We start from the raw sequence: 27,762 nt of genomic DNA, 5'->3' as shown, positions 1-27,762 counted from the left end.
AGAGCTTACAAACATCCAAAATAAGAGCCTGTTTTGCCATTCAATAAGACCATGGTTGATCTGTTTGTGTTTAAAGTTCCACATTTCTATTTATCCTCAATAATCTTTGATTCCCCTACCTAACAAAAATCTATCTACCTCTGTGTTAAAAATAGTCAATGACCCCACCTCCATTGCCTTATGAGGCACAGAGTTCCAAAGTTGCACAACTCTCAGAGAGAAAACTTATCATTTCTGTCCTAAACGGGTGACCACTAATTTTATCACAGTGTCTCCTTGTTCTGGACTCACCCATAAGAGGAAATATCCTTTCATGTCCACCTTATCAATACCGTTCAGGATCTTATATACTTCAGTCAAGTCACCCCTCACTTTTCTGACTCCAGCAGAAGCAGAACCCCTCATAACACAACCTATTCATTCCAGGTGTCAATCTAGTAAACCACCTCTGAACTGCCTCCAATGCATGTACGTCCTTCCTTAAATAAGGTGACCAAAACTCCACACAGTATTCGAGATGTGGTCTCACCAATGCCCTGTGTAACTAAAATATAATATCCTTACATTTGTCTGGTGAAGGGTCATCTAGACTCAAGATATTTGCTCTATTCCCTCTTCATAAATGTGTCAGACCTGCTGAGATTTTCCAGCATTTTCTGTTTTTGATTCTTATGTTTTTGCTACACCAGCTAGATCTCTCCACACCTTGGAATTCTGCAGTCTTTCTCTACTAAAGTAGTCCTCTGCTGTTTTGTTCTTCCTGCCAGAGTGATCAGCTTCACATATTCCCACGTTATACCCTATCTGCCAGATTATTGCTCATTATCCATCTATATCCATTTGTAACCTCCTCATGTCCTCTTCACAGCATATTTTCCTATCTATCTTTGTGTTATCTGTGCTACCATGCCTTTGCTCCCCTCATTCAAGTCATTGATATAAATTGTAAAGAGTTGAAGAGCCAGCACAGATCCCTGTGAGGTTTCACGTCTCACATCCTGCCAATTAGAAAAAGACTCATTTATGCATACTCACTGTTTTCTTTGAGCTAGCCAATCTTCGATCCATGCTAATATTTTACCTCCTATTCTTCTATCTTCAACCATAATCTTTGATGTGGCATCTTGTCAAATATTTTCGAGAAATCCAAGTTTTACTTTATCAAAAATAAATTGGTTCAACATGATCTCCCTTTCACAACACCATGTTGACTCTTCTGATTACCTTGAGTATTTCTAAACGTTCAGTTATAACCTCTTTAATGATCAATTCAAGAAACTTTCCCATATCAGGCATCCAGCTAACTGGTCTGTAATTTCCTGTCTCTCCCTTCTTAAATCAAGAGTTTTTTTCAAACTAGCTTCCAGCCTGATGAACCTTCCCAGAATCCAGGGAATTTCAGAAAATTAATGTGTTTAATAGCTCATTAGCCACCTCTTTTCCGACCCTAACATGAAGTCCATCAGGACCTTGAAGACTTGTCGATCCATAGCTCCATCAGTTAGTTCAGTACCCCATCCTTAGTGATTGCAGTTTCACCATGTACATAAGAACATAAGAAATAGGAGCAGGAGTAGGCCATCTAGCCCTTCGAGCCTGCCCCGCCATTCAATAAGATCATGGCTGAAGTGAATCAGTTTCACTTTCCCGCTTTCTCCCCATAACCCTTAATTCCCTTGTCTGTCAGAAATCTATCTACCCATGTCTTAAATATATTCAACGAGGTAGCCTCCACCACTTCAATGGGTAGAGAATTCCAGAGATTCACCTACCTTTGAGTGAAGAAGCTCCTCCTCAACTCCGTTCTAAACTGCTCCCCCCCACTCTGTTATTTTGAGGCTGTGCCTCAATGTTCCTCTCTCTCTTTCATCTCCAGGTTTTCAACAATACTGGAATGTGTGTTGTATCTTCTATAGTGAAGATAAAAGCAAAATATTTGTTCATTTGCCATTTCCTTATTGTCTGCTATAAACTCCCCAGTGTCACTCTCTTGAGGGACAACACTCAGTTCACTTACTCGCTTCCTTTTTAATTGAACATAGAACTCTTACTGTCCATTTCAGATCATGGCAGCCAGAGGCACAGCCAGCAATGGAGGAGCAAAAGAATCAGAGAAGTTCAAGAGCTATAATTGGAGTAGTGCAGAGATCTTGGAGGGAGTTCGCAGAGATTGGTGGGGCAGAGCGCAGATGGATTTGAAAAAAGGATGAGGATTTTTACACCAGGTTTGCTGGACTGGCACCGATTTAGATCAGCTGGCACAGAAGGGTGAAGGGGATTTGTTATGAGTTGGGATCTGAGCAAAAAAATAAGCCCAGATTTCAGGGGACGCAAGGTGGGAAACTAGAATAATTGAGTTTGAAGATAACTGGAAATATACAGATGAGGATTTCAGCTGCAGGTGAGCTGAGGTGAAGCAGTCACAGAGACGTTACTGAGGTGGACGCAGGGTTAACCTCGCAAGTACGACATTGCCTTATGGTTATCTGCAGCTGAGTAGAAATAAGTCTCAGGGTTTGTGAGCGACAAGTCAATCCTCCAGTTCCCACTAATTAACCAGCCAGGCTGATTACTCACACAACTCCGGTGCCAATGAATGCGGCATCAATGTCTAAGTCCGCTTCTGGATTACTGAGTAATCTGTACGTGGTTGACATAGTCTAATCTACCAGCGTCGATCCATTGTCCAAACTGACCCTGCTATCTTCTGTAATGGACTTCAATCAGGCCATTGAGGTTGGCCTTTTGGAATATGAACTCCCTGATTAAGGAGTCAATTGATAGGCCAATCGGGGAATCATTTCCTTGTACTTAACCGGGAGTGTCAGTTCCTCTGGTGCTCCCGAGGATAGACTGCTGATTGATAGCACACTGTGCACTGCTATTGGAATTGTAAACAAAGGGATTCTGGTGAAGGGACTTCTGCTCCTGAAGGCTGATTACACCCTCCCTCCCCAAAGCAGAACGAAAAGTGTAAACAGTTCATTTAATCACACAATCCATTTTAATTAAAAATATTCACCTTCCCCTGCTCCCTCCCTCCCTCCCTCACCGCTTTTTTAATATCTTCCCAGCACAAAGCAAACAAATTTCCAGCAAACAGGAAGCAACAAACATGCCAAAAACAAATTGAAATACTCATCCTCGCGGGGATGATAAATGAGGACTGGGTTTTGTATTAATTTGTAGGGAAATGAATTGGACTTTTTCTCTCTGCTTTCTGTTAGTCACAGTTATCGCGTGTGTGTCCAAGGGGTGATTGGCCATGGCTTCTTAGCCAGAAACTTGAAGTAACGATGATGCTTCATTGTTTCAAAGCCATTCTCTGCTGCTATTCTGGAACTTATTTGCTGTCCCATTCCATTCCCACCCGCCCAAAAAGTTTACAAACCCCTAAGCAGTCCATTCTCTGCAAGAACCCTCAAGTCTCAAACTTAGGCCTGTCTCTTGTTTTGATTCCGTCTCTTGTAATTTGCCCAAAAGTTGTGTACCAACAGTACTCATTGGCCCCATTGTCACTCCCCACAGTGACCACATTTTCTTCCATCTTTTTCTAAAGTCCATCCTTAACGCAGCAATGAAAAGTAACATGAAACGTGACAAGTGGAAGGGGGGGGGATTTTGTTTTCCTATTTCTTTCGCTGGGCTGGTTGAATGTTCCTTGGCCCCTTTTTCTCACATCTGTTTTGCCATCGCGCGCAATCTTTCAGGAAGTCTGTAATCAACTTGTTGGATGGTTGGGATTGGGTACATGTTGCTGAAGTCGCTGCTTGTCGCTTTTTTTCGGGTTAAGTCCGGTCTCCGGGTGATTAAACGTTAGCCAGGTTCTCCTTCTTTGGAGCCGGGGATATCCAGAGAGTTGATTCATTTGGGCTGCTCTTCGACCGGACTTTGCTGAGAGCAATAAAAAGAAAAACAAAGCATTGGCAAACAAGACAACCTTATTAGTTTGTGTGCCCATTTTCCACAGTGCAATCTGTTAATAAGCAAGAGTCTAGGTCATTCATTTCAGCATTGAGTAGCAGGCCATGGGTTTTGCTAGCACTTCATGTCCTTCACTGGGCTGCTTTCAAGGCCATTTCAGAGGGTATTCAAGGATCAGGCACATTGCTGTGGATCTGGACTCAAATATGGACCATACCGTAAGGATGAAAAATTTCCCTCCTTAAAGGGCATTAGTGAACCAGATGTGGTTCTGCAACTATTTGGTCATTACATGGTCACCATTCCCATTAATCATTTATATAACTGTTGAATTTAATATCCTCTGTTGACTCAGTGGCAATAGGACCCGTGTATTCCTGGATTATTAGCCAAGGCCTCAACATAATTAGACCATAAGACATAGCAGCAGAATTAGGCCACTCGACCCATCGACTCTGCTCAGCCATTCAATCTTGGCTGATATTTTTCTCATCCCCATTCTCCTGCCTTTTCCCCTCGTCCCCTGATCCCCTTATTAATCAATAAGTCTAACTAATCTAGTGTCATAACCACTGTGCTACAATACAATGTCGCATTGAGAAGCATCTAACAGTGGGATGTTCCCAAAGAAAGGTCAAAATGGGATAAATCTGACCCATCCTAAATAATGTGGATTCTGCTGGCTTTTCACACTGCACTTTCACCTCCAAGACTTAGATTTGAGTCCAGCCGAGAGCAGCAGGAAAGAAATCTAACGCCTTGATCAATGTTTTAAGTGCCAACATTCAAAATGATCTCAATTTAAACCAGAAGCTAAAGCAAAAATCCTACCATGATATTTGTCACAGAATGGACACCCCTTTCAAAAAAAAGGTCACCAGTAGGCTGTGGTGTTAAAGGTCACGTTGATGTAATGGTGGGAGCTCTGTTAAAGTGAGGTTAGTCAAAGAGTTTTACAGCCTTCGACCCATTGCAACTATGCCAGCCATCAAAGATTGATCTATTCTCATCCTATTTTTCAGCACTTGGTCCGTATTCTTATATACGTAATTCCGAACAGGCGCCGGATGTGGCAACTCGGGGATTTTCACAGTAACTTCATTGCAGTGTTAATGTAAGCCTACTTGTGACACTAATGAATAATAATATGGTGTTTCAATACTTAAATGCTTCTTAAGTGTTCTGAAGGTTCCTGCCTCTATCAGGTAATGAATGTCTGATTCTCACCACCCTCTGGGTGAAAATCTTTTCCTCAAATCCAGCTGAGACAGCCTCCTGGTGAATCTCCAGTCCATCCTCTCTGGTGCAATCACATCTTTCCAATAGTGAGGCAACCAGAACTGCTCCAACTGTGGCCTAACAAGCATTTTATGCATTTCCATCATAACACCCCCTGCTCTTACATCTTGGGGAGCGAATCTCTCAAGAAGGTGCAGACTTCACAGGAAAATTGGTGTAAATCACGATTGATTTTTCAGTGGGAGTTCAGACTCGAATCTCCCACACTCTGTGCAATGCAGATATTCCCAATTGTGGATATCATTAAAAACCCATGTGTGGGTGGAGGTGAGGCCTATTCACCTCAGGATCTGACAGATCCAGGACTCTGCACGTGTACAGTGGCCCCGAGCTGCCAGCCTGCACTTTGCTAGCCAGTTTATCGTTGGCCAGCCTGGGATCCCCACAGTGCTGCCCCCCCCCCCACGATACACCTGCGGCTCGATCGCCGACCCCTAAGAGCATTCCCAGGCCAGCCCCAACATTCGCACCCCCCCCCACGTCCAAGAGCGCCCCGAACTCCAACCTCCTCACCCACCTACCCCCAGCAGTGACAATCCCTCCAACCCACCCCTCCACCCCACACTCCAGCAGGCACCCCTGCCATGGGAGGCAGACCTCCCTCTGGCAGACCTCCTCCCCAGCCCACCCCAATTGCTGGCCTCCCTCCAGTTCAGACTGATCCCCATGCAGTGTGGCAGCAGAACCCCACCCCCACCCCTATCATTTGCCCCCTAAGACCTGCCCTCAGCTAGCCCCACCCTCTTGGTGCTGCCCAATGCCCAGTGGGCAATGCCAAGGTTCCCCCTGGGCATGGGCACTTTGTCCCTTGGGCAATGCCAGGGCGCACAGGCTGACACTGCTAGGGTGCCCGTGCCCCAGGGACACATCTCACCCCTGCGCCCCCTTAGGGGACCTGATTGCCCCCTTCACTCCAGTGAGGTCTCCCGCTTCTTCCCCAAAAGTGGGGAGCTAGCACGAACCCTGGCAGAGTGAAACTGTAGTGACGGGGTGAGAGATCCTATCGAGCCCAGAGACTTCAGGGATCTTATTTGCCAAATTGCCCTGGATCCCATGGGCTCTTACTGTCTTGATCAGTCTCCCAGGCAGTATCTGATCAAAAGTCTTACTCAAGTCCATGTAGATCACATTAACTGCACTGTCTTCATTTATACACCACCTCAAAATATTCAATTAAATACGTTCACCATGATCTCCCCCTGACAAAGCCATGCTGACAATCCTTGATTAATCCCTGATTAATCCTAAATGAAGATTAAAACTGTCCCGCATAAATTTTTCCAATAATTTTCCCACCACTGATGTTAATCACTGGCTGTAATTCGTTGTCTTTTCCTTACTTCCCTTCTTGAATAATGGCACCACATTAGCTGCCCTCTGACACATCTCCTGTGATGTGGAGATGCCGGCGTTGGACTGGGGTAAGCACAGTAAGAAGTCTCACAACACCAGGTTAAAGTCCAACCAGTTCATCTGATAGTAAACCCACAAGCTTTCGGAAACACTGTTCTTTCATTAGGTGTGTGGAAGGTTGACATACACCTTTCACACACCTGACAAAGGAACAGTGTTTCTGAAAGCTTGTGGGTTTACTATCAAATAAACTGGTTGGACTTTAACCTGGTGTTGTGAGACATCTCCTGTGGCCAGGGAGGATTTGAAAATTCGTGTCAGGGCCCCTGTTATCTTTTCCCTTGCCTCACATAGCTGCCTAGGGCACATCTCATCTGGATCTGGGAATTAATCAACTTTTAAGCCCACTGGAACCACTAACACATCCTCCCTCTCAATGCTAATCTGTTCAATTATATCACAGGGCTCCTCCCAGCTTTCTATTCCTATATCTCCCTTCTCCATAGTGAACACAGATGCAAAACATTCAACTAGAACCTCATCTTCTGGCTCTATAAACATGTTGCCATTTTGGTCCCTAATGGGCCCTACTCTTTCCTTGATTACTCTCTATGCCTTAGTATGCTTATAAAACACTTGAGATTTGCCTGTTTTTCGCCTGCCACTGTTTTTTTCATGCCCCCTATTCACTTTCCTAATTTATATTTTAAGTACCCCATTCACTTCCTGTAGTCCTCTAGGGCATTCACTGTGTAATAAAGTCAATCTTCTCTCAATTCAAAACCTCTATTTCCATTCCGTCTTTGTCCTTTTCCATAACTCCCTTCTATCTTACTGAATTATGGTCACTATTACCAAAATGCTCCCCCACTTACACTTCGGCCACCTGCCTGGCTTCATTCCCTAAAATTAGGTCCAGTAGCACCCTCTGTCTTGTAGGACTTTCAGAAAGCTCTCTTGGATGCAGTTTAAGAATCCTGCCCTCGAGTAATATTGAAGGGATTGAAATCCCCAACTATTATTACCCTATCATTTTTACATTTCCCTGACTTTTGCCACAAAATGGCGGGACAGGGATACTCATGTTTTGTACCCAGCCATTAAAATTCAAAGTCTATTGATTCATGTCACAAGTAGGCAATTAACGTTGCAATAAAGTTACTGTGAAAATCCCCTTGTCGCCACACTCCGGCACCAGTTTGGGTACGCTGAGGGAGAATTTAGTATGGCCAATGCATCAACTTGCATATCTTTGGATTGTGGGAGGAAACCGGAGCACAGGGAGGAAACCCGCGCAGACACGGGGAGAATGTGCAAACTCCATACAGAGAGTGACATAAGCCGGAAATTTAACCCAGGTCCCTGGCACTGTGAGACAGCAGCGCTAACCACCGTGCCACCCCAGAAACCTGACTTGTGAATGCCCGTTGGGGGCACTGGGGTATCTCTTGCAATCTAAACTGTTCCCTAGCTCATACATTCTCTTGGAGATAAGTTCGGTTTTGTGTAATAATATCACATGGCTGAGAATGCATGGCAGCACATTCCACTGAAGTTGAAAGTACTGAAAAATCCAGTTTGACACTCCTAGTGTGGTACTGAGATATTGCACTGACATCTCTGAGGTATATATAAAAGATTAAATGTCCTGTCTTCAAAGAGGAACCAGGGAAAACTCCTGGCCAAACACTATCTCATTAATAAAGGAGCTAGTTGGACATTAGAACAGTGCAGTTTGTGGAAACTCACTGTGGTTTTGACACCTTCAGAAATACATCACAAAGCATCTCAGGACATCCTGAGTTTGTGAGAGGTGGTGGAGAAATACAGCCTTTCTTTCAAATCACAATTCAGAATGAAATCTGACCCTGTAGGGGATATTATAAAGCACCACGCCCATTTGTCCATCCACACTAGAATTAGCGCAGCAACAGTGACTAATGTCATCCACTCACCTTCTGCTCATCATCTGGATGCAGCAGGTTGCCAGGGCAACAACTAGCAGCAATAGCAGTGGAATTGTAGGAATGATGACGTACACCACATTGGGCATTATCCCTGGAAAACATGAATATTGGTTCAAGAAACTTCTTCAAGCCATGGAATCTGGAAGATATCCAAGCAAGTCAAGTTGCTCCTTTGCTCCCACCCCCATTCTAACCCCTCCCCCACCCCAGAATCTCTACTGTTAAGATGTGCCTGTTCTTGTGTTTATGTGTGTGTGTATGATTCTCTGTGTTTGTGTGTGCAAATGTATTTGTGTTTCAGAGTGTGCATGTTTTGTGTGAATGTGTGTGTGTGTGTGTGTGTGTGTGTGTATGAATGCATTTGTGTTTTGGAGAATGTGTATGTTTTTGTGTGTATGTTTCTGTGTGTGGATGTGTTTCTGTGTTTGTGCGTGTGGATGTATGTGTGTTTGTATATGTTTCTGCATGTGTGTTTCTATGTGTATGTGTGCATATGTGTGTTTCTGTGTGTGTCTGTGAATGTGTGTACATATGTTTCTGTGTGTGTGTGAGGGTATACGTGTGTATGTGTGTGTGTGAGTGTGTGTATGTGTATGTCTGTGTGTATCTGTGTGTGTTTGTATGAGTGTGTTTGTCATTCTGTGTGTGTGCATGTGTGTGTTTCTATGTGTGTGTGTGAATGAGTGTTTGTATGTGTGTGTTTGTGTTTCTGTGTGTGTTTCTGTGTGAGTGTGAGTGTGTGTGTCAGTGTGTGTGTGTGTGAGTGTTCGTATGTGAGTGTGTTTGTCATTCTGTGTGTGCATGTGTGTGTTTCTGTGTGTGTGTGAGTGTGTGTGTGTGTGTGTGAATGAGTGTTTGTATGTGAGTGTGTTTGTGTTTTTGTGTGTGTGTATTGTGTGCATGTGTGTGTTTCTGTGTGTGTGTGTGGGTGGGTGTGAGTGTTTGGGTGTGAGTGTGTGTGTGAGTGTATGTGCGTGTTCAGTTACTATGTGATCAGTTTAGCACGGATTCTTCCCTGGTGAGACCGTGCTGTCAGTCACCTCCCTGGTCATAGAAGGAAGAAGCTTCCAATAACTGCACAGACAGTGGGACTGAGCTTCCAGCATATTACCCTTCACAACAGGAGGGACAAGGATTTGTTTCCGTGATTAATCAACAGGGAAAGATTGTGACTTTGTGCAAATCAGTAGCCCATTTTATTCCTATACTCATTTGATATTAAGTAAACTGTCAATGGAGGTACAGCATGCACTGGTAATCAGCCCAAATGACTGAACTTTGGTCCAAACTTAGGTGGGATAAAGACAAATTTTTATCCCATCGGTGCCTGAACTTCACAGATCAAAATTTCCAATCACCCAGTTACTGAGGGCAGAAGTTACCTGATGATTCTGTCACGACCATATGGTGTTGATCATCAGCGGAATTACTGGGCGCGTGCACCTCTGGTCCCGTGGACACATTTTCTGAAACTAGAGAGTTAGAGTCATTCTGGTTTTGCTGTCACACGGCTAGTTATCAGCAGCAACCCACGGCAAGGAATCAGCTCGAAAATCAGTTCCCAAGGTGACACAATGGAACTGAGATTCTAGTCAGGGGTTTGGTCACAAATGGAATAGAACCCGGCTCCGCCAGCACTCTGCACCCATTCTTTCTTTCCACTCCTTCTCGGGACCTAGGAGGCCCCTGGCAAGGTAGGTAGCCCTTGCCCACGCCTAAGAAGGATTGATGGGCTGATTTTCTTTTTTCCTTAATACAACTTAGATTGGTTTGCTCAGCATTTTTGTAGAACATGGTAAAGTGAGTCACACTGGTAAGGTATAAGATTGCCAAATCTCCAATTGTCCTCAGGTCTCCAGAAATTAAAGATTAGCCTCCAGGACAAAGTTGTGAGCAACTCATGGATGAAAAAAATAGAGGGTTATTGAATAGGAAAAAAAAATGTACACCTTCCATTTTATGTCGAAGACATTCACCAGGTTGAAAAGATATTGGCCAGAACCCTATCACCTCGCCTGCCACCGAATCAGTGCGGGTGAAGGTCCGATGATGGAAGTCTCCGTTGACCTCGGGCTGGAATTTCCAGGCTCGCCCAAGCGAGGCCGTAACATCCTGTCCACTGATTGGAGAAACGGCAGTTTTTAACGGAGTTAAGAGTGACCCAGTTGAGTGTGGAATACACCCTGTCAATTGGTGAAAGGAGACGTTAAACTACAAGGTTGGTCATTCTACATGAGTGATGCTTTGGAGGCACAAGCTCAAGTGGAAACCTCCAGGAATGAGTCAGAGTTGGTGACCCAAGTGCCAGGCCTGAGTCCACGTTTCGCCACACCAGTGAGGAGCAGAGACTTTCCATCTGTGAAGGACAGGAACCAGTGATTTTTCCAACAATTCAACAGGTTCACCATTACGTTTGCCAATACTAGCTTCTCCCTTTCGAGCGAAATCCAAATTCTCAAGCTGCTGTGACGGGGTTTGATCTCAGGCTTTGGGTTATTAATCCAGTAACAGAACTGGTATTATACTATTACACCATATCAGAGGTCCTGCCATTTTATTGCGAGAAGATATTCCAACTGTACCGCCCTCTTTCCCAGCATCTCCACCTCATCAGGGGGAGTTCCTGGGACAATCCCGAAACCTTACCCATCCCAACTTATAAGATTTGAGTGAATCTCTACAGTGCAGAAGGAGGCCATTTAGTTCATCGTGTCAACGCCAACCCTCCAAAAGAACACTTTGCACATTTTCCTCGTGTCTGCATGGGTTTAACATAAGAACATAAGAACATAAGAAATAGGAGCAGGAGTAGGCCATCTAGCCCTTCGAGCCTGCCCTGCCATTCAATAAGATCATGGCTGATCTGTCGTGGCTCAGTTCCACTTTCCCGCCCTCTCCCCATAACCCTTAATCCCCTCTCTTATCAAGAACCCATCAACCCGCTTCTTAAAAATATTTAGCGAGGCAGCCTCCACCACTTCAACGGGCAGAGAATTCCAGAGATTCACCACCCTTTGAGTGAAGAAGTTCCTCCTCAACTCCGTTCTAAACCGCCTCCCCTTTATCTTGAGGCTGTGCCCTCTAGTCCTACTGTCTTTTTTGAGCGGGAAGAGTCTCTCCACCCCTATCCTATCCATCCCATTCATCATCTTATACGTCTCAATGAGATCTCCCCTCATTCTTCTAAACTCTAACGAGTACAAGCCTAGTTTATTCAGCCTCTCCTCATAGCTCAATCCCCTCAACTCCGGTATCAGCCTAGTAAACCTCCTCTGCACTCCCTCCAGGGCCAAAATATCCTTGCGCAGGTGCGGCGCCCAAAACTGCACACAGTACTCCAGCTGCGGCCTCACCAATGCCCTATACAGCTGCAGCAAGACCTCCCTACTTTTATATTCAATCCCCCTCGCTATGAAGGCCAGCATCCCATTCGCCTTCCTGACCACCTGCTGCACCTGCAAGCTGGGTTTTTGCGACTCATGCACAAGGACCCCGAGGTCCCTCTGCACCGTCGCCTGCTGCAGTTTTTCGCCACGTAAGTAATAGTCCTTCCTACCATTCTTCCTACCAAAGTGGACCACCTCACACTTGCCAACATTAAATTCCATTTGCCATTTCCTGGCCCATTCGCCCAGCCTATCTAGATCCTTCTGCAGACTCTCCACACCCTCCGCACAATTTGCCTTTCCCCCAATCTTGGTGTCATCAGCAAATTTCGCCACCCTGCACTCGGTTCCCTCCTCCAGATCATCTATATAAATGGTAAATAGCTGAGGCCCCAGCACCGACCCCTGGGGCACCCCACTAGTCACCAACCGCCAATCCGAATAGCACCCATTGACCCCCACTCTCTGCCTCCTATTTGACAACCAATCCTCTATCCACGCTAACACCCTACCCCCAACTCCATGTCCCCTGACCTTCTGCAATAACCTCTTGTGAGGTACCTTGTCAAACGCCTTCTGAAAATCAAGAAAGACCACATCCACCGGCTCTCCTCTATCCACTGCCCTAGACACATCCTCATAGAACTCCAGTAAATTTGTCAGACACGACTTCCCTTTAATGAAACCGTGTTGCGTCCGCCCTATCAAGCAATTCCCTTCAAGATGCCTCGCAATTTCCTCCTTAATGACGGATTCTAACATTTTACCTACCACAGACGTTAAACTAACCGGCCTATAATTCCCCGCCTTTTGCCTGGCACCCTTCTTAAACAACGGCGTAACATTAGCCGTTTTCCAATCTTCCGGCACTTCCCCGGAATCCAGCGACGTCTGGAAAATAACCACCAAGGCATCCACTATAACCTCCGCCATTTCTTTCAGAACCCTCGGATGCATTCCATCCGGTCCTGGGGACTTGTCCACAATCAGCCCCTCCAGTCTGTCGAGCACCACCTCTCTAGTAACAGTAATGTCATTAAGACCCTCCATTCCTACCACCTTTCCATCTCTAACACCCGGCAAATTATTCACGTCCTCCTCCGGGTACTCCGGTTTCCTCCCACAGTCCAAAGGTGTGCGGGCTAGGTTGATTGGCCATGCTAAAATTGCCCCTTAGTGTCCTGAGAAACTTAGGTTAGAGGGATTAGTGGGTAAAATATGTAGGGATATGGGGGTAGGGCCTGAGTGGGATTGTGGTCAGTGCAGACTCGATGGGCCGAAGGGCCTCTTTCTGCAAGGTAGTGTTCTATGGTCCTATGGTTAACAGTCTGCCTAGGCCCACTTCCACACCCTATCCCCGTAACCCTGCACATTATCCATTGCCAATCCACCTAACCTGCATATCTTTGGACTGTGGGAGGAAACCGGAGCTCCCGGAGGAAACCCACGCAGACACGAGGAGAATGTGCAAACTCCACACAGACAGAGGACCCGAGGCCGGAATTGAGCAAAGATCTCTGGCACTATGAGGCAGCAGCGCTCACCACTGTGCCACAGTTATTAAAAGCTTGTAGACCATCTGTCACAAAATGGTGCAGGTATCACAAGGCCGGTATAAACTTTAGACCAGCTATCACAAGTTCATGAGATTTAGGAGCAGGATTAGGCCATTCGGTCCATTGAGTCTGCTCCGCCATTCCATCATGGCTGATACGCTCCTCGTCCCCACTTTGCTGCCTTCTCCCTTCAACCCCATTACCAATTAAAAATCTGTCTAACTCCTCCTTAAACTTACTCACTGTCCCAGAATCCACTGCACTCTGGGGTAGCAAATTCCACAGATTCACAATCCTTTGGGAGAAGCAGTTTCTCCTCCCACTCTGTTTTAAATTTGCTTCCCCTCATCCTGAGACCATGACCTCTGGGCCTAGAAGGCCCCACAGGAGGAAGCAAAGAGGCATCAAAGGGTGAAGCTTCTGTTAGCAACTGTTTCTGACTGAACATAGTAACTGAACGTGAAAGTGAATAGGTCACCCTTTACTTACCGTAATCTGGCTCCACACGTTCTCCCAATTCATTACTCAACAGCCCTTCTGTCAACAGAGGAAAAAAATGGTTACATGTAATGTCCTTTCATCAACTGCATCATGTCCCAAGAAGAGAAAAAGACACCTTTCACCAAGGAATCTTCTGCAGGTATAACACCTTAGAAAAGTTGGCCTTTCACAGTTAGCAATTGGACTTTTTAATAGCTGCGCGACAGTGAGAAACCATTCTGAGGACTAATAATGGAGAAAGCATTTGTTTGCTGTTGTGGTGGTGGCTGGTACGGGCTTATGGAACGAGAGGAGAGAGAATCTCACTGAAACAAGGCAGTAACTGAGATACATGATGAGAGGTACTTCAGTGGTTAGCACTGCTGTCTCACAGCGCCAGGGACCCAGATTCGATTCCAGCCTCGGGTCACTGTCTGTGTGGAGTTTGCGCATTCTCCCCGTGTCTGTGTGAGTTTCCTCCAAATTCTCTGATTTGCTCTCACAGTCCAAAGATGTGTAGGTTAGGCTGATTGGCCATGCTAAATTTGCAGAGTTACGGGGATAAGGCAGAGGGGTGGGCCTGGGTAAATTGCTCTGTTGGACAGCTGATGCCGACTCGATGGGCCAAATGGTCTCCTTCTGCACTGTTGGGAATCTACAACTATTTAGAACAAGTAAGATGACAATGGGCAGATGGTTGGCATAGTGATAATGTCACTGAGGATCAGACTATGACACAGGTTCAAATCCCACCATGGCAGATTAATAAAATCTGGGATTCAAAGCTAGTCTCAGTAATGAGATTCCCTTGAAAGAACAAAAACAAGTCTAGGACAGGTTGTGGACTAGAGCTCAATAACATAATACCCCTATCTAAAGCCAGGACATGGGTGTTGACCATGTCTGACTCCACCAAAAATCAAGCTCAATATCACTATTACTGATACTCATACCTGGATCCGACATTCCCTCAACACATTCTGGATTCGTTATCACAGACTGCTCCTCACATCTATAGAGTCAGAGAGGTTTACAGCATGGAAACAGGCCCTTCAGCCCAACTTGTCCATGCCGCCCTTTTTTAATCACTAAGTTAGTCCCAATTGGCAACATTTGGCCCATATCCCTCCATACTCATCAATACCAATGGAACTGTCTAAACGCTTTTTAAAAGGTAAAATTGTACCCCCTCTACTACTACCTCTGGCAAATTGTTCCACATACTCTCCACCCCCTGTGTGAAAAAAACTGTCCCTCTGGACCTTTTCATATCTCTCCCCTCTCATCTGAAACCCATGCCTCTAGTTTTAGACTCCCCTACCTTTGGGAGAAGGTGTTGACTGTCTAGCTGATCTATGTTCCTCATTATTTTATAGACCTCTATAAGATCACCCCTCAGCCACCTATGCTTCAGAGAAAAAACTCCCAGTCCATCCAGCCTCTCCTTATAACTCTATCCATCAAGTCCTGGTAGCATCCTAGCAAATCTTTTCAGCACTCTTTCTAGTTTAATAATATCCTTTCTCTAATAGGGTGACCAGAACTATACACAGTATTCCATGTGTGGCCTTACCAATGTCTTGTACAGCTTCAACAGGACATTCCAATTCTAATTCTAGATAAAAGAAACTTCGACAAGTTCAACTCTGTTACTCCTGTTAAGGTCCGGCTGTCTCTACACACTGATCAGCATGGGGGCATGAGCCATGACTGGAATAATTCATTGTATGGTTAATCTTCCAGGATGTGGTTAGGGAGAACATAGAACCCTACAGTGCAGAAACAGGCCCTTCGGCCCATCCAGTCTGCACTGACCACAATTCCACCCAAGCCCTACCCCCATATCCCTACACATTTACCCACTAATCCCTCTAACCTACACATCCCAGGACACTAAGGGGCAATTTTAGCGTGGCCAATCAACCTAACCCGCACACCTTTGGACTGTGGGAGGAAACCGGAGAACCCGGGGGAAACCCACGCAGACATGAGGAGAATGTGCAAACTCCACACAGACGGTGACCCGAGCCAGGAATCGAACCCAGGTGCCTGGAGCTGTGAAGCAGCAGTGCTAACCACTGTGCTACCGTGCCGCCCAACGGGGCATTATCATTGGAGTTCCAGTCTGTGATCACTGTGAACGAGTACTCCAGGTCACTAATGTGCAGAGAGACTAGAGAAGCTTCTCTGAACAGGGGGGTTTAAGGGAGGATGTAATACTGGTGCAGCTGTATAGGGCATTGGTGAGGCCGCAGCTGGAGTACTGTGTGCAGTTTTGGGCGCCGTACTTACACAAGGATATTTTGGCCTTGGAGGGAGTGCAGAGGAGGTTTACTAGGCTGATACCGGAGTTGAGGGGGTTGAGCTATGAGGAGAGGCTGAATAAACTAGGTTTGTACTCGTTAGAGTTTAGAAGATTGAGGGGAGATCTCATTGAGACGTATAAGATGATGAATGGGATGGATAGGATAGAGGTGGAGAGACTCTTCCCACTCAGAAAGGACAGTAGGACTAGGGGGCACAGCCTCAAGATAAAGGGGGGGCGGTTTAGAACAGAGTTGAGGGGGAACTTCTTCACTCAAAGGGTGGTGAATCTCTGGAATTCTCTGCCCTTTGAGGTGGTGGAGGCTGCCTCGCTAAATATTTTTAAGACGCGGGTTGATGGGTTTTTGATAAGCGAGGGGATTAAGGGTTATGGGGAGAGGGTGGGAATGTGGAACTGAGCAGCGACAGATCAGCCATGATCTTATTGAATGGCGGGGCAGGCTCGAAGGGCTAGATGGCCTACTCCTGCTCCTATTTCTTATGTTCTTATGTTCTTACGTTAAAAGGGTGCAGGGCGAGTGCTCTGATGGCAGGAGGGTCAGTAGCAAGAGGGGTTGAGTTTTATTGTTTGAATGCTGCAAGTTGGTTCTGATTTGGAACGCATTGTCTGGAAAGATCGTGGAACAGATTCAGTATGAACTTCCAATTTGGTAAGGATGTCAAATGTTTGTCTGACTGTGGGGGAAAATGAGTGAGTGGGACCAATTGGATAACTTTCAAATTGTCGCTGTAGGTATGATGAACTAAACAATCTTATCCTTCTCTCAAGATGCTGTAATTGAGGATTAATAATAGGAACGTCAATTTGTCAGCGTTATCCCAGAGACAGCTGATTACTGATTTTTTTTTATTTCCGTGGATTGTGCATATCAGAGGTTACAGCATATATAAGGTGTATATCTCTCTCTCTCTCTCAACTCCTGGGGGTGACACAGTGGCGCAGTGGTCTGCAGGAATATGATCTTGTCGGATATGTGTTTTATTTATTTATTTGCAGGGTGTGGGCATCACTGACAAGGTCTGCCTTCATTGCTCACCCTGAATTGCCCTTGAGAAATGGGTGGCACGGTGGCACAGTGGTTAGCACAGCTGCTTCACAGCGCCAGGGACCCAGTTTCAATTCTGGCCTTGGGTGGCTGACTGACTGTGTGGAGTCTGCACGTTCTCCCCGTGTCTGTGCGGGTTTCCTCCAGGTGCTCCGGTTTCCTCCCTCAGTCTGAAAGACATGCTGGTTAGGTGCGTTGGCCGTGCTAAATTCTCCCTCAGTGTGCCCGAACAGGTGCTGGAGTGTGACGACTGGGGGATTCTCACAGTAAATTCATTGCAGTGTTAATGTAAGCCTACTTGTGACTAATAAATAAGCTTAAAACTAAACCAGGACAGTGCATAGGTCAGACTTTTATCTGTTCTCATAGTGAATTATTCCTGGGACAGATCGTTATGTTGTCACCAGGGTTGAGGAGTATTACACCACATACACTCACACAGAAAACCAAAAGGCAATTTAGCATTGCCAAAATCGTGGGAGGAAACCAGAGCACCTGGAGGAAACCCATGTAGACACCTGGAGAATGTGCAATCTCCACACAGACACCCAAGGCTAGAATCGAATCAGGGTCCCTGGCAGTGTGAGGCAGCAGTGCTAACCACTGTGGCATCGTGCCACCTGGTGTATGTACACATATAAATACAGTAGATTCATCTATCATATCGTCACAGATTCCCTTGTGTTAATCAATATTTAGTGGCAGTCACACATTAACAGGAGTGCCAGTCAGTAATAGAGTTGAGCTTGTCTTAGGTTTGATTTACATAGCTATAATATGCATATATTAGAGTGAGATTGTGGTGTAGTCACTGGCCAAAAGCCAAGAATTATGCTCTGGAGACATAGGTTCAAATCCCACCTTGTGGAATTTAAATAAAATTTGCAAATAAATCTGCAATTATAAAGCTAGTCTCAGTAATGGTAACCATGTCAATGACCTCTGATTGTTGTAAAAACCCATCTGGTTCACTAATCTCCTTTAGAGAAGGAAATCTGCTGTCCTTACCCGGCCTGGCCTGCAGAGCCACAGCAATGTGGTTGACTCTCACCTGCCTTTTGAAATGGGTGAGGTAGCTAAATGGATACAAAATTGGCTTGATGACAGAACATCGCTCGACAGTCACCAGGCAAGACTGTTCCCTTCCTGTTGGCGAACACTTCAGTGGTCACGGGCATTCAGCCTCTGACCTTCGGGTAAGCATTCTCCAAGGCGGCCTTCACGACACACGACAGCGCAGAGTCGCTGAACAGAGACTGATAGCCAAGTTCCGCACACATGAGGACGGTCTCAACAGGGATCTTGGGTTCATGTCGCACTATCTGTAACCCCCGTGACTTGCCTGGGTTTGCAAAACCTCACTTACTGTACTGTCTGGAGACAATACACATCTCTTTAAACTGTGATCAGTGCTCCTTCCACTCACATTATCAGCCACTTCAGGTCTTGAACAGCAGGTTAGGTGTAAGGATTCGCATTCTAATCAGTAATCTCTAAACTGTCTGTGCTTTATATGCTCTGTCTGAGGCCAGAACTCTCCATTCACCTGACAAAGGGACTAACCCCAAAAGCTTGTGAGTATATTATCAAATAAATAGGTTGGACTAAAACCTGGTGTTGTCAGACTTTTTACTGTGTTTACGCCAGTCCAACGCCGGCATGCCCACATCTTGATGACAGAAGCCAGAGGACGGCAATAGAGGGTTGTTTTTCGAACTGGAGGCCTATGACCAGCAGTGTGCCTCAGGGATTAATGCTGGGTCCACTGTTATTTGTCATTTATATTAATGATTTGGATGAGAACGTAGGAGGCATGGTTAATAAGTTTGCAGATGACACCAAGATTGGTGGCATAGTGGACAGTGAAGAAGGTTATCTCCAATTGCAATGGGATCTTGGTCAGTTGGGCCAGTGGGCTGATGAATGGCAGATGGAGTTTAATTTAGATAAATGTGAAGTGATGCATTTTTGTAGACTGAACCAGGGCAGGACTTACTCAGTTAATGTTACAGCGTTGGGGAGAGTTACAGAACAAAGCGAGCCAGAGGCACAGGTTCATAGCTCCTTGAAAGTGGAGTCACAGGTGGACAGAGTGGTGAAGAAGGCATTCAGCATGCTTGGTTTCATTGGTCAGAACATTGAATACAGGAGTTGGGACATCTTGTTGAAGTTGTACAACATATTGGTAAGGCCACACTTGGAATACTGTGTACAGTTCTGGTCACTCTATTACACAAAGGATATTATTAAACTACAAAGAGTGCAGAAAATATTTACTAGGATGCTACCTGGACTTGATGGTTTAAGTTATAAGGAGAGGCTGCATAGACTGGAACTTTTTTCTCTGGAACCTAGGGGTGATCTTATAGAGAGCTATAAAATAATGAGGGGCACAGATCAGCTAGATAGTCAATATCTTTTCCCAAAGGTAGAGGACTCTAAAACTAGAGGGCGTAGGTTTAAGGTGAGTGGGGAAAGATACATAATTGTCCAGAGGGGCAATTTTTTTTCACACAGAGGGTAGTGAGTGTCTGGAACAAGCTGTCAGAGGTAGTAGTAGAGACGGGTACAATTTTGTCTTTTAAAAAGCATTTAGACAGTTACATGGATAAGATGGGTGTAGAGGGATATGGGTCAGATGTAGGCAATTGGGACGAGCTGAGGGGTTTGAAAAGTCCCAGCGTGGACAAGTTGGGCCAAGGGGCTTGCTTCCATGCTGCAAATCTTATGACTTCTATAAATGGCCTAGCAAGACAGCCAGTGCGAGGGCAATTAGGGATAAGCAACAAACTCTGGCCTAGCCAGTAATGCCACATCCAGTGAAAGGGTACGATACGGATAACACTGGCTCTCTATGATCATCTCAGCCTGTTTTGACCTGCTGAAGGGGGTCTGAAAGGAATTTCACAATGTCATGGCCTTATTGCTTTCTCTGTGCCTGCCTCTCCCTGGGTGGTTGCTGTGGCGATAATCACAGTAGGGGGTAGGGGGAAGTGGCTGGGATGGTGGGCGGGGAATGAAGATAGGAAGAGTTTGGTTAGAATGCTCCAGTCTTCAGGAAGAGTGACAAAGACTTGAGCTGTTCTTTTCCTGTTTGTCAATTGCATTAGTGAATCCTACATCCATCAACATCACAATATATCTCTCCACAACAGAAGACAGAAGAGATGCTCAATGAATCCAAAGATGTGCGAGTTAGGTTGATTGGCCACGAGAAATTGCCCCTTGGTGTCAGGGGGATTTTAAGCATAAATATGTGGTGATTGCTGTCAGTGCAGACTCGATGGGCCAAATGGCCTCCTCTGCATTATAGTTTCTATGATTCTGTGAGTCCCAGATAGGGGATCCTGCTATTAACTTCAGCACAATGGGCCATTCATACCTGATGCATACTTGCAGATGAAGTTGTGCTTCATGTTACACCTGTCATCATTCCACTGATAGAGGTAAGGACCTCCCAGGCCAGGCTGAGCTGTCAGTTGGTGGTACATCACCACACACGCCTCACTGCCACAGGAAGGCTCGTCTGTATACCAGTTCCTAGGGTAGCAGAAAGTAAAGACAGTAACAACTCAATGATTGCCAGTTAAATCTGCGAGCATTTTTGGTTTTTAGCTCTGTACTGCTCTTTTGTTGTTTTCTTAATTCATTTGTGGGATATGGTCATCGCTGGTTGGCCAGCATTTGTTGCCCTTGGAGGACATTTAAGAGTTAACCACATTGTTGTGGCTCTGGAGTCACATGTAGGCCAGACCAGGTAAGGATGGCAGATTTCCTTCCCTCAAGAACATTCGTGAACCAGACACATTTTCCCAACAATTGACAATGGTTTCATGGTCATCAGTAGATTCTTAATTCCAGAGTGTATTTTTAATTGAATTCAAATTCCACCATCTGCTGTGGTGGGATTTGAACCCGGATCCCCCAGATCATTAGCAGAGTTTCTGGATTAATAACCTGGCGATAATACCACTTGGCCATTGCCTGCAGTGACTTCAGCTGGAGACAACTAGAGTCACTCTGTTTAGGAGGCAGATTAGTTAACACTTTGTCACTCAGAGCTGGTGGAAGTGTGGAATTTACTCCTACAAAAAGCAGTAGACGGTATTTCGATAAACAATTTTAAACTTGACATTGATTTTGCTCAATAATAGTACGAGGTGATATGGAGTGGATGGAGCTAAGATACAAATCAGCCATGATCTCACTGAATATTGGAAAAGGTTCAGGAATTGAATGGTCTTCTGATGCTCTGGCATTCCTATTCTTCAAGCAAGACTCATTTGCTTTCTAACTGAAGTGATGCGGTTGCTAAAAGACTGCAACATTCATGCCACAGCTCTGCCAGACAACAAGAAAGGATCTCAGCATCTCCCTTGACAATTAACAGCATCACCATCAATGGGTCCCCCATTACCAACATCCCAGCGATCACCATTGAGTAGATACTGAACGGGACTCGCCATATAAATACTGTGGCTACCAGAGCAGATCAGAGGCTGGGAATCTCCCAGTGAGAAATTCATCTCCCAACCTCTCAAAGCCTATCCAACTTCTACAAGGCACAAGTCAGAACTGTGATGGAATACCCCCTCACTTGCCTGGATGGGTGCAGCTCCAACAGCACTCAAGAAGCTCGACACCATCCAGGACAAAGCAGCCCACTTGATTGGCACCTGACCCACAAACATTCACTCCTTCCACCGCCGATGCACAGTGTGTACCATCTACAAGATGCACTGCAGCTATTCACCGAGGCCCCAACAACAGCATCTCCTTCCAAACCTGCAACCACTACCACTGAGAAGGACAAGAGCAGCAGACACCTGGGAACAGCACCACCTGGATGTTCCCCCTCCAAGTCACTCACATCCGGACTTATATATGTTGTCGTTCCTTCACTGTCACTGCGTCAAAATCCTGGAACTCCCTCCCTGACAGATGTACCTCCACTGCATGAACTGCAGCTGTTCAAGAGGTGACTCACCACCACCTTCTCAAGGGGCAATTAGAGATGGGCAATAAATGCTGGCCTAACCAGCAAAGCCCATATGCCAATTGTTTTTTAAATAGAGTTTAATTTACAAGGACAGGTTGTAGAGACTAGACCTCTGATGCTAAAGGGGTTAACAGGGAAACAATTTGTTCTAAAGTTTATTCATTAGTCACAAGTAAGACTTACATTAACACTGCAATGAAGTTACTGTAAAATTCCCCTAATCGCCACACTCCGGCACCTATTCGGGTCAATGCACTGAACCAGCATGTTTTTTCAGATTGTAGGAGGAAACCAGAGCACCCAGAGGAAGCCCACGCAGACACAGGGAGAATGTGCAAACTCCATACAGACAGTGACCCAAGCTGGGAATTGAACCCAGGTCCTTGGCACTGTGAGGTAGCAGCGCTAACCACTGTACCACCGTGCCACCCAAGGAGGAGTCCAAAATAATGGAGCTTAAAACCCAAATTCAGCAAACAGCTGTTAATAAAATCATCAAATAAAATCCATAAAATCACCAGAAGCCCCTAATTACCTCCGAAGGTGACTGCTTGGAGCATAAAAACGTGTATTATATATTATATAAAGATCAGCATGTTGTAAACATTTGTAAAGTCCCTTTGGCTCTCACAACAGAGACCTGACATATCCACAAGTCACCAGCAGAGGACACTGTCTGCACACTAATTGCTGTTATATCCCAGAGACTACAAGTAATGAGGGGGGGAGCAGGGGGGGGAGCAACGGCCTTGTAGTATTATCACTAGACTACTAATCCAGAAACTCTGCCAATATTCTGGGACCCAGATTCAAATCCCACCACAGCTGATGGTTGAATTTGAATTCAATTTTAAAAAATCTGGAATTAAGAATCTACTGATGACCATTGTCAGAAAAATCCATCAGATTCACTAACGCCCTTTCGGGAAGGAAATCTGCTGTCCTTACCTGGTCTGGCCTACGTGTGACTCCAGAACCACAGCAATGTGGTTTGACTCTCAACTGCCCTCCAAGGGCAATTAGGCATGAGCAATAAATGTTGGCCAGCCAGCGACGCCCATGTTCTACAAATGAATTCTACAAAAGAAGTTTAGTCAGAAGGGTTGGGTTCCTCTTGTCCTGTGGCAGGGTCAAGTTGTGAAGGCTGATGGAAAAACACACACTAAAGCTGCCCTCCTCAACCTCATTAATTACCCCGCCCGATATTTTGTGCCATGTTCCGTGCCTGAGTTGCCTTGATGGCGTATAGTCCACCTTCACATTAGGCACCATAATGAAAAGGTGTCCAATATCGACCCACTATCGAAGAAAGAAGGTGGGCCTTCTGAAAATGAAGATGGATAGCCGGGAACATTCTGCGGCTGGAAGATGAGCGGGCCCCCTCCAGCACACTAAACCTGAAATGTCTGCCTGCAGATGTGCCCCTGTCCCGCTGCCGTGGTGTTTCGGACTTGTTTGGTGGTCTCAATCCTGAACTTCAGAGTCAGCCCCAGGCGCTGTTCAGGTGAGTTCTGAAATCTGCGTGCCGCATTTTATGGGGCAGCGTGTTGGCACAGCGGTTAAAACCCATCTGGTTCATTAATGTCCTTTAGGGAAGGAAATCTGCCTTCCTTACCCAGTCTGGCCTACGGTGGCACAGTGGTTAGCATTGCTGCCTCATTGCGCCAGGGACCCGGGTTCAATTCCCAGCTTGGGTCACTGTCTGTGCAGAGTCTGTACGTTTATCCCATGTCAGCGTGTGTTTCCTCCCACACTCCAAAGATATGTGGGTTAGATGCATTGGCCATGCTAAATTGTGCCTTAGTTCAGGGGACTAATAGGGTAAATACGTGGGGTTACGGGGATAAGGCCTGGGTGGAATTGTGGTCAGTGAAGCCTCAATGGGTTGAATGGCCCTCCTTCTGTAGTGATTCTATGACTGTTCCAGACAGGATCCACAGAGATGTGTTTTCATACTGGCGTGGCAGAGAATTGAGTGTGGGTGGTCGGGTCCTTCTCTGCGTCTGATTATCGGAATGTAGTTGTGACTACTTGTGACACTAATAATTATACTTTAGATAGGACACTGACTTTCCAGGAACACTCAAAAACAACCACAGCCAAAGTCAAGACCAGAAGTAACTTGATTGCCAAACTAGCCAACTCAACGTGAGGGATGGTACCACCACCCTCCGAACTTCTGCACTCATACTCTCTTACTCAGTGGCAAAATACTGTGTCCATTTGGTCAAGATGATCACACAGACAGAATTGACACCCAGCTGAATGTTATCATGAGTATCATTACTGGAACACTGCACTCTACACCACTCTCTTGGCTCCCTGTCCTGGCAAACATCACTCCTCCACATATCTGCCAACTTACAACAACCCACTAAGTGATAGAAAAAGTTTGCAAAGCACCCCCTCCCTCTCCCCCAACCAGCCACTTGGCACTGATCCATTCAGTCCACCCAAAGTGCACCTCCCATCACGAAGACCGATTTGGAAAAACCCTCCCACACAGGACTTCAACGCAAATTCCACCTGAACCAATGAATGGGAAATCATTGGTGTCGACAAACAAGTCCCTGGTCTCAAACCCAATCCAACAACTCCCTGGCGTCAACCTTCCAAGGGAAAAGTGGTTCACCCTCAACAGGTTCAGGACTGGCCTTGGCCCCTGCTTGGCCAACCCCAACAGATGGGGCATTACTGCCAGCCTCCCATGTGCCTATGGGAGAGGGCAAACTGTGCACCACATCGTAGAAGAAGAGTGTCCAATTCACAGACTCAATACAACAGGACTGGAAGAAGCTGCCTGGCTTAGGGGACCTTGCATTCTCTAAATAAATGAATGAACGAATGGGTGGTGTAGGTAGGTTCAATACTAACCTTCAAAAGGGTTTTGAAAATATATTTGAAATGGTAAAACTCGCAGGGGTGTGGGGAAAGGGCAGACATATGGGACTAACTGGATAGTTCTTTAAAAGAGTTGGCACAGGCATGATGGGTTGAATGGCCTCCCTCAGTGCTGTATGATTCTGCAATTAAAGTATCTTTTTCAGGCCCTAATTGGGCAGCGATAGATAAACGCACAGAGGCACAAGGGGGTGAGATCCCCTGATCATGGTTAGGCTGTCTTTACCTGAACTTTGCTGCACTTCCATCCGTCCACCTGTAGAGATCAGGACAGCCGCTGAAGGTGTTGTGGGCTTGTCCCTCACCGCTCCTCCTCAATCCAATCCAGAAATCCCCGTCCGAAATCCCAGAGCCTGACTTGGTGAGGTCCTGCAGGAGGCTCTCGATCAGCCTTTGCTCAGTGGCTGAGCGGATGCTGACCAGGGCACCCCCGTCCATCTCACACGCTTGACTCGCCTCCTCGAAGCCAATGCGTCTGCTCAGGTCTTGAAAGTAGGCAATCTTGTAGCAGGGGTATTCTGGTCCTCCATAGCACACTGTCTGACCTGCAAGAAAGACAAGTCCCACCTCACGAGCCTCGTCTCAGTGCAAAGCAAACAATTCAATGCTGTTTCCACGATCTTTGTTCCAGCTGTAACTCAGAGAGTAACGCTCTTGTCCCTCGATATTTAAAGTTAGGGATTTAAGACTCCACTTCAGAGATTTGAGCATAGAAGCTAGGTTAACCCCCATCCCCTCCCCCCAGTGTGGCACAGAAAAAGTACTGCACTGTTAGCAGCATTAACAACTTTCATTCATATAGCACCCAAAGCATGGCGAACAGTTCCAAGCCTCTACACAGGAGTGAAATCAAGACACAGAAGAAGTCATTAGACCAGCTAAGGGGAGAGGATTTTAACAATGGTCTAAAGGTTGGAAAGAGAGGTGGAAACATCTTGGGAGGAAATTCCAGTGGTTAGCACTGCTACCTCACAGTGCCAGGGACCCAGGTTCAATTCCAGCCTCGGGTCATTGGCTATGTGGAGTTTGCACATTCTCCCCGTGGGTTCCCTTTGGGTGTTCTGGTTTCCTCCCACAATCCAAAGATGTGCAGGTTAGGTTGACTGACCATGCTAAATTGCCCCTTAGTGTCACTTAGAATATTGTGTACAATTCTGGTCGCCACTCTAGCAAAAGTGCTTTGGAGAGGATACAGAAGAGGTTTACCTGGATGTTGCCTGGTCTGGAGGGCATTAGTTATGAGGAGAGGTTGGAGAAACTCAATTTGTTCTCACTGGAATGATGGGGTTTGGGGTGATGAACCGCAGGAAGAAAAACATTCTCCTCAACTCCTTCATAAATGGATGGCCCCTAACTTTTAAACACACCCTCTCCATATCCACCATGTCAATACCCTTTCAGGATCTCAAAGGCCTCATTCAAATCACTTTATATTCTTCTAAATGCCAATACAATCCTCATCGTGCATTGTGCAAATTGTTTACAGTGTTCCTACATTACAACAGTGATTATACTTCATATATTTACTGATAAAATGCCTTTGTGGGACATCCTGAGCATGTAAAAGGTGCTACACAAATGCAGGTTCTTTCTTATTGTGATGCTACTACAGTTAATAAGGATGTGTCTATCTATGCCAGGGAGCATTCACAGATGTCAGTGTTCCATCCATAGCTATTTCCTTCAGCTTTTGAGAATGCCTTTGTTCTGATGTGGAGTAGGTTCTGTGGCAACTCACCTCAGCTACATCTATCCTCTCAGTGTTTTTCAGGACAGTGTAGAGGCGGCTTTACTCTGTATCTAACCCTGTGCTGTACCTGTCCTGGGAGTGTTTGGTGGGGACAGTGTAGAGGGAGTTTTACTCTGTATCTAACCCCGTGCTGTACCTGTCCTGGGAGTGTTTGATGGGGACATTGTCAAGGGAGCTTTATTCTGTACCCCAACATGGTGCTGTACCTGTCCAGGGAATGTTTGATGGGGACAGTGTAAAGGGAGATTTGTCCCGTATCTATTCCAATGCTGTAGCTGTCCTGAGAGTGTTCGATGAGGACAGTGTAGAGAGAGATTTACTCTGTATCTCACCCTGTGCTGTATCTGTTCTGGGAAGTTTATTTATTAGTGTCATACGTAGGCTTACATTAACACTGCAATGAAGTTGCTGTGAAAATCCCCCAGATGCCACACTCCAGCGCCTGTTTGGGTACACCGAGGGAGAATTTAGCATGGTCAATGCACCTGAACAGCACGTCTTTCAGACTGTGGGAAGAAACCGGAGCACTCAGAGGAAACCCACACAGACACGGGGAGAACGTACAGTGACCCGAGGCCGGAATTGAACCTGGATTCCTGGCGCTGTGAGGCAGGAGTGCTAACCACTGTGCCACCATGCCACCCTTTGATAGGATGGTGCAGTAGAAGCATTGCTCTGTATATGTTTTGGACAGACACTGAGGCATCCGTATTTAAGTCTAAACTTTGAGGGTTTGCAGACAATTCATGAACATCGTCTCAAACAAGTTCTGTCCC

General features: G+C 45.9%; 1 protein-coding gene across 1 annotated transcript in view; it reads right to left on the bottom strand.

The window, feature by feature from the left end:
• Positions 1-3,425: 3,425 nt before the first annotated feature.
• The window catches only part of chodl (chondrolectin), a 30,027-nt gene continuing 5,690 nt past the window's right edge, over positions 3,426-27,762 (bottom strand). The window contains exons 2-7 of the mRNA XM_080203204.1: positions 25,463-25,781; positions 20,719-20,876; positions 13,975-14,022; positions 9,926-10,015; positions 8,532-8,634; positions 3,426-3,894 (exon numbers count right to left, since the gene is read on the bottom strand). Coding sequence (XP_080059330.1) covers positions 3,810-3,894; positions 8,532-8,634; positions 9,926-10,015; positions 13,975-14,022; positions 20,719-20,876; positions 25,463-25,781 — 803 coding nt within the window. The 3' untranslated portion in view covers positions 3,426-3,809. The remainder of the gene's footprint in view (positions 3,895-8,531; positions 8,635-9,925; positions 10,016-13,974; positions 14,023-20,718; positions 20,877-25,462; positions 25,782-27,762) is intronic.

The sequence above is a fragment of the Carcharhinus amblyrhynchos genome, chromosome 15 (genome assembly GCF_965287045.1).
Source record: "Carcharhinus amblyrhynchos chromosome 15, sCarAmb.v2.hapA, whole genome shotgun sequence".
In the NCBI taxonomy this organism is placed as follows: Eukaryota; Metazoa; Chordata; class Chondrichthyes; order Carcharhiniformes; family Carcharhinidae; genus Carcharhinus; species Carcharhinus amblyrhynchos.
The sequence above is the reverse complement of the archived record's forward strand: the minus strand, read 5'-3'. Positions and strand labels throughout refer to the sequence as shown.